The sequence below is a fragment of the Stenella coeruleoalba genome, assembly GCF_951394435.1.
Source record: "Stenella coeruleoalba genome assembly, chromosome: 3".
In the NCBI taxonomy this organism is placed as follows: Eukaryota; Metazoa; Chordata; class Mammalia; order Artiodactyla; family Delphinidae; genus Stenella; species Stenella coeruleoalba.
The window spans coordinates 132314963-132325738 of NC_137148.1; the positions used below are offsets into that span (position 1 = coordinate 132314963).

The 10776-nt window shown below is 40.2% G+C and overlaps 1 protein-coding gene across 1 annotated transcript; it reads right to left on the reverse strand.

The window, feature by feature from the left end:
- Positions 1–564: 564 nt before the first annotated feature.
- MED7 (mediator complex subunit 7) lies at positions 565–7547 on the reverse strand. Its single transcript, XM_079916841.1, has 2 exons — positions 7463–7547; positions 565–1655 (listed from the first exon to the last, which is right to left on the reverse strand). Exon 2 carries the CDS (start codon positions 1636–1638, stop codon positions 937–939), a length of 702 nt encoding a protein of 233 aa, XP_079772967.1. The 5' UTR covers positions 1639–1655; positions 7463–7547; the 3' UTR covers positions 565–936.
- Between the last annotated feature and the right edge of the window lie 3229 nt (positions 7548–10776).

Below are 10776 nucleotides of genomic sequence, written 5' to 3' on the forward strand. Positions count from 1 at the left end.
GCCATCTTCAAGTGGCTTCCAAAGTTTTCCTGGGTGTGACCATCAAACCAGCAGATAAGAAATTTTTATGGGGCAGGCCTGGATTTTTACACCACATTCCACTGGTAAGAACTCAGTTACATGGCCTCACAGAGATGCAAGAGGAATGGGGGAACATAGTCCCTAGCAGGGCAGCATATCTCAGGCGAGCAAGAATCTCGGTGGACATCCAGCAGTCTCTGCCACCAAAGCCCCTTCCCAGGGCAGGCTTCCAGCCTTAAGCAAGTCTGAGTTTAGGAAATGTATAGGTAATTACACAGACATTTTAATTATTATAATGAATGTGACTAAAAGTGATCAAAGGACTTCTTAGTGACTGTAAAAAAGCTCTGGGACCCATCCAGGATAGGGACAAGAGGCTGAGACAGACTGTTGCAGGAGCAGCCCAGAGGAAAAATAAACTGCTGTTTTATAACTCTCCAGGGTTCCTCTCTTTTAACATGTTACACTATTCTTTTTTAGAGATTAACCAAATTTTTAAGTGAAATAAATCTAAGGATTTCATAATTTCATATTTATAAAGTTTGATATCCTTTATTATCTATCATTCTTAAAGCAATGACAAATCTACTTTTCAGGGATGAAAACCCACTATTACTGAGGATATCTTCAAAGTTTACTGCAACTCTGAAAACAGGGATGTTCCACACAATAGAGGCAAACACTGCTTTTATTAAGGTGATTACTCTTAATGTAGGCGTACTCATTTACCTAGGCTTGCCATAAAGTGAAATGACATAAACTGCCTGTGACGTCTAACAATTGAGAAAGTTGGAGAGTCAAGCTGCTTGCAAGACTTCTAGTGCTCTCTCTTTTGAGGTGCTCTAAAAGTGAATTAACTAATATATATGCTATTTACTGAAACGGAAAAAAAAAAAGAAGAAAAACAAACATCCTTCACGGTCTTTCATTCATTTCGTCAATTAGGACACACAAAGCAGCATCTTTCTCTATAATCTGATCTCTCCTATGACCTGAATTTTCTCTTTGTTGTTCATCCTGTCCAGCACAATTGTTGCTATCATCAGCATCCATTGGTTCAGTTTTTACTCTCAGCCCTGCTTCCGAATGGGGCAAATCATCAGGCAAAGAAGCCAAGCAATTCTGAATCATCTCAATGACTCGTTCCAGATGCTTCTGAAATCTCTCAGCTGTCTCAAGGCGTTGACGTTTCTGCACCTCCATCATGACTCTCAAGGTCTCTCTTGCTTGGTGGGGTCGGTATTCATTTATGAGATGATGCACATGTACAAAAAGCAGCTTAAGATCTTCTAGCTTCTCTTCCCGTTTTATACTCCCAGGGCTCCTTATCAAGATATCTAAGAGGTCTAAGAAATTAATAAGGATAGACATATTGAGTTTTCTCAGTTCTTTCTTGTGATCAAACTGCATAGGATGAAGCCGTTCGATACCCTGACTTTCTAAAGGGCGGATGATAAGGTCATCACACTGGAACTGGTTGCCGAACATCATATAACTGTCCTTTATTGGAGGTGGAGGCTTGGGAGCGAGGCCTTCCTGAATATTTTCATCTGTATACTCCTTGATGTACTGCATCGGAGGGGGTGGGAGGGCGCTTACTTGCTGTGGCTCACCCATTGTGGAAGATCAAGAACCTACAGAAATGGACCATCAGACAAAAAATAAGAAAAAAAAAAAATCACACACACACACACAGAAATAGACCAAAGATTGAGAGTGGAGCTACAAAACAAACCTGTCACATTCAGCGACTAATGACAGAACATTTTACTTTTTCTCCCCTGGCAGTTTGGCACCCAGGACAAAATGATCTCCCTGGTCTCTAAAACTAACATTTACAACAGGGAAAGGCTGCATCCTTTTCTAATTAGCAATATATACTCAATCATCGTATTTTTCCTGCTCTACTTAATACTTTCATTGGCACAAAAAATATACTGTAGTATACACTTGACCCCTGAGCAACACAGGTTTGAACTTGCACGGGTCCACTTGCATGTGGATTTTTTTCAATAGTAAATACTAGAGTACTACAAGATCCATGGTTGGTTGAACCCTCAGATGCAGAACCGCAAATATGAAGGAACTGCAGATACGAAAGGTCAACTCTTAGTTATACTCAGATTTTCAACTGCACAGAGGGTGGGCGCCCCTAACCTCCCAGTTGTTCAAGGATCAACTGTATTTTCATCTATAAATTAAATCATCTGGATTCCACACCCCTCACCAGTTATGCCTCACTTCTCTACCCTCCCTACAGCCAAACTACACATGCTGCCTTCCCATCTCACGTTACAATCACTCGTTTTATATTATAGATTGATCTCCAACAGCAAACACTTATAACTAAGGAACACTCTGACAAAATTAAAATTACTATATTCCAGACAAACTCACATCATCCATTCCCTTTTTTCCTACAATATACTCTACAATTTTTTATAGACTCATTAACTTTTCTACATCTACTACAGAAATTTCAAATTCAACTATACCTTCAATAGCCACAATAACCTCCATCTACTCCATGTGAAGCTTAGGTATATCATAAAATGAGAATATCCCGAGTGCTCACTTAGATGGATCTTACCAGATTTTCAAGATATAACATAACACCATCCAACATGAGAGATAGCAAGTAATACCCTGGAGGCAGTTTTATACTTGGAATTTGTGAGGTAATAAGGGCAGCTGTGGGACAGCCCTGAGTTTCCACCAACCCACAGCAGTGAACTGGCTGCTGCTGAGAATCAGTCTGTCAGTGGCCATGGGCATGATGAGTTACTCTATCAACCCACACTTCACTGCTTTACTAGCCTTCTGCACATTCATTTTTGTCACTATCCAATCTGGCGTCAACCTCCTACCTCCACAAAAACTGCTCATCATGGCCATCAACAACCACCACATGACCAAATCCAATGGACATTTTTCTAAGCTGATCTTAATCTCTCAGCAGCATTTTCTTCCTTTTCAACACACTCCCCTTCTCCCTCAGCTTCTGTGATGCTACATTTACGTCTTCCTCCTACCACACTGGCCGCTGCCTCTCAGTCTCCTTTACTGCCCCTCCTTCTCTAGCCAAATTTTAATGCTGGCATGCCTCAGAGACTCACAAACTCAAAACCCAAAGGGAAAAGGCAGGCAACATAAAGAGCGAAGGAGAACTGAGCATCTCCAAGCCAGACCTCAAAGCCTCCAGCCACTAGCATTCATGTGCGAATGAAGATTCATTGTTCCGTTGTCTTGACTTTTCAAGGGCAAAAAAAATCCAGATTTTTATGTGAAATTTCTCAATTTTTAAAAATACTGGCAATTAATTGCAGAAATTGTCAAATACTGTGAGGTCAAAAAATATTTATCTCCAACAATCTTTGTGGTCTGCTGGCCACTAGTTTTAGGCCTCTGTTTTATGTTCTCCCTGGGATGCTCTCAGTCAATTCCATAGCTTTTAATACCATTTCTATCCGTGGTTCTCAACCAGGTGTCATTTTGCCAACCAGAAGATATATGCAAGGTCTGGAGACACCTTTAGTTGCCACAACCAGGGAGGGGGTGCTACTGGCTTCTAATGAGTAAAGGCTGGGGATGCTATAAACATACAATGCACAGCAACAAAGAATTATCCAGCCCGAAATGTCAACAGATTGTGCCAAAGTGGAGAAACCCTGGTCTATATTTATGACTCTTGACTTTTTTTTTTAATTTAAGTATACTTGATTTACAATATTGTGTTAGTTTCAGGTGTACAGAAAAGTGATTCAGTTATTTTTTTCAGATTATATTCCATTATAGGTTATTACAAGACATTGAATATAATTCCCTGTGCTATACAGTAAATCCTTGTTGCTTACCTATGTTATGTATAGTAGTTTGTCCGTTAATCCCATACTCCTAATTTGCCCCTCTCTCTCTCCCTCTCCCCTTTGGCAACCATAAGTTTGTTTTCTGTCTGTGAGTCTGTTTTGTACATAGATTCGTTTGTATTATTTTTAGATTCCACATATAAGTGATATAGTATTTGTCTTTCTTTTCTTGACTCTTGACTTTTTATCTCCAGTCCAGACTGCGTCTGGGCTGCTCCTGGATGTCTCACAGGGCATTCAAACTTAAAAAAAAAAAAAAGAAAAAAAGAAAGTTCTTTTGAGTCCATCTACCATAAATACACATACCCTAAACCTGTTCCTCTCATAGCTTCTACTCTTTCCTGTTTCAGTAAAATGTCCCCATTATCCACCTAGTATTTCAAGCCAGAAACCTAACGGTTATCTTAATTCTCCTTTTTTACCAATCTCCTCTCCTCACCATCACTGCCAAATTTATCAAGTCCCAAAACTTCGCTATCTCACTATCTCAAGTTCATCAGTTCTGATCAAGACACCATTCCCTCTTACCTGGAATACAATGGCTTCCCAGGGATCTTTTTGATTTCACTACAGTTCTTCTATATAATAGCCAGCCTAATTCTCATACCACATTCCTTCCCCCTTACATCCTAGCATATTGTCTTCTAGTATTTGTTGGTAGCTCCATTCATTTCAAGAAGGCTTCAAATCAATGGGAATTTGGAAGTAGGTATAAACATCTTTAATGTTTATTTACTCTTTCAAATATTTACTCTTTGTCTAATATACGGCAATGATGATTATAATGACAGACAACACTTGAGTACATAGTATGTGCCAGACACTGTGCTAAATACTTTTCTCATGGTTGCGAGAAATCTGAGAAAAGAAAGGTGCTCTTTCCATTTCAGAGATGAGATCACCATCACCGTGGCTCACAAAAGTTGATCCACTTGCGTAAAGTCACAGAGTAAAGGAAGGAGCCAGAGCCTAAAGATCTCAAACACTACATCATACTATCTTTCAAGGATAAACATGGCCTCCATCCTTGCGTTGCTTACAATCTATAAAGGAAAACAGACAAATAGCTAACTACATGTTTTAAGGTTACTACAAAAGACCAACAGATCTGACTACCAAAGATAAATCTAAAAATTCCATATAGGAAAATATATCATAAGCAAAATTAAAAGACAATCCCATTTTTCTGGGAGAAGAATGCCTGCAAGCTAACAAGGGCAAATATTAGAAATTTAATTTTGATTTTTTTAAAACATATTTTCTGATTCCATCCCCACAAGAAAAGCACTATGACTTCAGCAGTTGCCTGTCTTACTCACAACTCTACCTCCAGCACCTTAAACAATGCCTAGAAGGTGCTAAATCCTCAATAAAGATCCACTGAAAGAGTTTTTTTTTAAACTTATATATTTTTTAAAAAATAATAGAAAAATAGGCAAAAGATGATGAGAAAAATGCAAATGCTGAATAAAGGCAGGAAAATATTCAGACAAACACACTGTTAAAAGCAAATTTTAAAAAGGATTCTTTTCATCTAACAGACTATCAAGATTTCACATACTCCATCATCTGACAAATGTTAGAACACCTTCTATGTGGCAAGCCCTGGATTCCAGCACAGGTCACACTCTCCTTCCTCTCAGTTTCTTCAGAGTGGCCATCCCAATTTTAGAAGCAGGCTCTTAGCTCCTCTGGCCCTGCAGGGAAGCCTACTGCGGTGGAGAGCATCCATTCCCCGCAGCTCTCACAGAAGCCACCATGACAGCCGCCACATAACACTCTCAGGTGGCAGGCCAGTACCGCCAAGAGAATATGGGGAATCCTCAGACACAACTGACAGGAAAGGAAACGAATATGTTTACTTGGAATTTGACCTGACAGTATCAAAACTTTTAATGCTGATATTCTTTGACCCAACAATTCTTTTTTTTCAATTTTTATTTTATACTGGAGTATAGTTGATCAACAATGTTGTGTGACCCAACAATTCTACTTCTAGAAATTTATCCTACAAAAATATTGGTACAAGTACTCAAAAGTGTGTTTAAGGATGTTTAACGCAACATTGTTTGAAAAGAGCAGGAAAAGCTGGAAACAGCCCATAATTTCATCAATATGAGGGCTGGATAAAGTGTCTATATATACACACAACACAGCCATTAAGAAAAAAGAGGTGAAAGTGCATGGGATGGAGGGTTATAAATACTGTGTACCATTTCATTTATTTACAACACACGAGTTGCAAATAGTTATAATCAACTTTTTAAAACTTCCAAAAACATCAATTCAGACTTATAGAAAAGCTGTATGAATAGTATAAAGAATATTCCATATTCTTCACTCAGACTCTCCAAATGTTAACATTTTCCCTCATTTGCCTTATTGGTCTCTCATCTCCGCACCCGCAAATACTTCAGTGGGTATCCCCCAAATAAGAATGTTCTCTTATGACCACATAATTACCAAAATCAGAGAATTAGCAATGATCTGGTACTTCAAAATAAATTTCAGACAGCCCAGGTTTCACCCCACTCAAGCCTTTTTAGATTGGAAGCCCAGTTTTGTGCCTCCCAGCACCATGTGTAATCCTCTACTTTAGCTGCCAATCCCCAAAGGGCAAGTAAGTGACAGGTACCATTGTTTCACATCCTCTCTTAATCTTCAAACCAATTCTATGAGTTAAGTAGTATTTTCAATTTCATTTTAGAGATGAGGATCCCAAGTCTGTCTCACCAAGGGGAAGTGTCTGCAACCAGATCAGAAGGCTAGTAAATGGCACTGCAGGAATTCTTAACCTTGGTTCTTGTACACAGTACAAGTTCCCTTAAATCAGTAAACTATGAAGCATCTAACAGTACAAAAGGAAACTGACGTATTACAGAAATCCTGCTTATCTCCCTATCACTTCTCTAGACTAAACTTGTCAAAGGCGATGGAGGTTTTTAGTAAAACAAGCGCCAGGCATCATAGCCGGTTATCAGACTCAAGATCCATCTTCTAGTGTTTGTTCCGTTCTGCGGTATTTCACCAAAAAAAGAAAGGTATTCTAGGGTCCCATCCCCAGACTTTTGACTCGTTTTGTCTACTGTGAATGGGGCCGCTGGTATGTTGTTTTTAAAACCTCTCCAGATGATCTAATGATTAGGCTTGGCATCTACCTCCTTCCCCGCCTCCCATTAATTCTTCTGATTTCAGGACTGCTCCCTGAGGAGGAAGAGCAAGGCTGGTTATCCCGTAAGGCTGGAGAGGCCAAAGGACTCGCCGAGGCCACCCACTTTAGCAAACCAGCCGCGAGAGACTAGAACTGAGGTCTGCCAACCTCTGGCCGGGCTCGGCCTCCCCACTCGAAGGAAGCCCAGAGCCCGCCGCAAGGAAGGCACCTTCCGCCGAGCGGTTCACCCCGGGGCTCAGCGAGCGGCGGGGAGGCCGCGCTCCCCGAGCGGCGCGGGAAAGGAAAGCGGGCGAGCGTACGCTGCACCAGGCCTCCCCCATTCCCAGCCCGCCCGGAGGAAGTCGCGGGGTCCGGAAGAAGAAATGCACACTGAACGGGCACCAAACCGTCGCCGCCCACTCACCTCAGCCCCGGGTTTACACTGGTAGCTGCCTTCTCCACCACCGCCGAGACCCAACTTCCAACCTCCTCTTCCAGGAAGAAGCCTCTGACGCTGTCCCTTGATTGGCTGAAATAGCTGTCCTTTAACCGAGGCTCTAGGCCCGCCTCTGACCGATGGCTTGCTATTGCGCCTGCGCACGCCCCCCTCCCCAACCCCCACCCCCTCACCGACCCCGAGCAGCCTGCCGCCTTCTGGCAATTTGGCTGCGGCTGCGGCTTTTGCAGCCGCGGAGGATTTCTGTACTTTGTATCAATAAAAGCAGCAGCTGGTAGCTCGTTCCTTTCTTTTTCTTTTTTTTTTCAACGCTTAAAATTGAGGCATCCATACGTCTTACGTAAACGTTAGACAATACAGTAAGCAGATATTTTTAGAAATGATATCGACTGTAGCCCCACTGTCAAAAATAACATTAAAAAATATGAGGTTGGACTCTATACGCTGTTTAAGTATTTTGTAAGCTGGAAGTACTTGTGAACATGATTGAGAATCAATAATATATTCTTACTTTGCATTTTTTTTTTACCATCTATTCACTTTTATTTTCATTTACGAATTCAGATTCTATTTCCAGGCAACAAATTACAAGTGTAAAAAAAAAGGTACACTTAATTCTTTTGGAGGTTATTTTCGTAAGAAATGTTACACATTTCTAAATTTATGGGAATCTTCCAAGAGCATGTTGCGCTTACAAAAATAAGGTTGTTATTCTGATAAACGTTCTCAACTTTAACTCTTTAAGATTATTTGATTTTTTTTAAACTAATTACGGAGACTTCCCAAACATACAGGAAAGTAGAGAGAATAGTGTATTCATCGCCCAACTTCAACAATTATCTACCGATAGACATTATTTCAGTTCATCAAGCATTTCTAAAAAGTAAGGACTCGTTTTGTTTGTTTGTGGAACCAGAGAACTATTGTCTCATTTTAAAATAAATTAATAAGTATTTAATATCATCAAAATCAAGTCAGTATTTGTATACCAATTATCTGAGGATCCGATAACGTCCACCCCTTTGTAACTGGATGATGTATCATTTAATTATCCTTTAATCTATAGTTTCCTTCCTCCACCTCAATCCCCACCATCAGTTTATTTGTTGAAGAAATCTGTTCACTCTTGAGCATACCCCAATCAGGCTTTTCTCCCTTCACTGAGACCAATGTGACATACACTGTGACCTCCAGTGGGCATTCTTAGTACTCACCTTATTCTACTCTCAGCAGCATTTGGCACATTTGATCTTTTGAATTGCCCCAGGACTCAGTTATCAGTTCTTAGTGGGATGTCATCCAGGTGATAATAGCCAGATGCTATCCAGGCCCTGGAAACACCCTCTCCTTTGCATTCAGACCCTCTTATCCCACATCTTTATTCAATTGCAAAGGCTCAAATCTAAAGGTTCACCTTTACTCTTCTTTCTCTCCTACGTACTCCATTCAAAACTACCATACCGGCCTTTTGTATTACTTCTATTTGGGAATAAGTAAAAGTCCTAAATATAATTAATTTTCACCATCTCCACTGCCTCAGTCCTAGTCCATGCCACCATAATCTCCCCTGGATTTATGAAATAGGCTAGTTTCCTTGCTTCCACTTTTGTCCTTCCTTAGCCTATTTACCACACTGTCTTAAAATATAAGACAGATCTGAACAACCCAGTCAAAAAAGGGGTGGGAGACCTAAATAGACATTTCTCCAAAGAAGACATACAGATGGCCAAGAAGCACTTGAAAAGATGCTCAACATCACTAATTATTAGAGAAATGCAAATCAAAACTACAGTGCGGTATAACCTCACACTGGTCAGAATGGCCATCATCAAAAAAATCTACAAACAGAATATGCTGGAGAGGGTGTGGAGAAAAGGGAACCCTCTTACACTGTTGGTGGGAAGGCAAATTGATAGAGCCACTACGGAGAACACTATGGAGGTTCCTTAAAAAACTAAAAATAGAATCACCATATGACCCAGCAATCCCACTCCTGGGCATATACCCTGAGAAAACCATAATTCAAAAACACACATGCACCCCAATGTTCATTGCAGCACTATTTACAATAGCCAGGACATGGAAGCAACCTAAATGTCCACTGACAGATGAATGGATAAAGAAGATGTGGTACATATATAGAATGCAATATTACTCAGGGTAATTTGTAGAGACGTGGATGGACCTAGAGACTGTCATAGAGAGTGAAGTAAGTCAGAAAGAGAAGAACAAATATCGTATAATAACGCATATATGTGGAATCTAGAAAAATGGTACAGATGAACCTATTCGCAAAGCAGAAGTAGAGACACAGACGTAGAGAACAAAAGTATGGACACCATGGAGGGAAAGGTGGGGTGGGATGAATTGGGAGATTGGGATCGACATATACACACTACTATGTGTAAAATAGATAACTAATGAGAACCTACAGCACAGGGAACTCTACTCAATGCTCTGTGGTGACATAAATGGGAAGGAAATCCAAAAAAAAGGTGATACATGTATACATATAGCTGATTCACTTCACTGTACAGCAGAAACTTACACAACACTGTAAAGCAACTATACCCCAATTAAAAAAAAAATCTAACCACTCTATTCAAAGTTCTCCAAGGTTTTCCATCACATTTATAATAAAATCTAATGTCCTCACCATGGCCTATATAAGGCACTACAAAATCTAGTCCTTAGCTACTTCTCCAATAATAATATTTCCTACCATTTTTTTCCATGCTCAGTCTTCTCCAGCTACAGGATTTCTTTCCCTCGAAATTTTCAAGCCTACTGCTGCCTTAGACCCATTGCATTTGCCTGGAACTCTGTTTCCACAGATATTCACATGCCTCACCTCCTCACTTCATACAGGTCTCTGGTCAAATGTGACCTTGTCAGAGAGGTCTTCTGTGGTCACTCTATATCAAGTGGCATGCCCCAGTCATTCTCTTGGGGAATGTCCCCAATCCCCTTACTATGCATTATCCTTCCTTCATAGAACGTGTTATCATCTGATATCATATTATGTAGTTGATTTATTTTCATTGTCTTTCTTCCCCATTAAAATACAAGATTCATGAGAAGAGGGCCTTTGTTTCATTCACTGCTACATCCTCAGCACCTAGAACAGTACCTGAAATTGGCAAGTACGCCATGTACATCTATTGAATAAGTAGCAAAATAAATACTGAATAATCATCATTTTCAAATGAATTCACAGTGTGACATTGATGGATAAACCAGGGTATATTTAGCCAAAACCATTGTGTGAAATTATCTTCTTC

Excerpts from the sequence above, each read along its gene's own strand:
- MED7 (XM_079916841.1), bottom strand. The coding sequence starts at position 1,638 with ATGGGTGAGCCACAGCAAGTAAGCGCCCTCCCACCCCCTCCGATGCAG.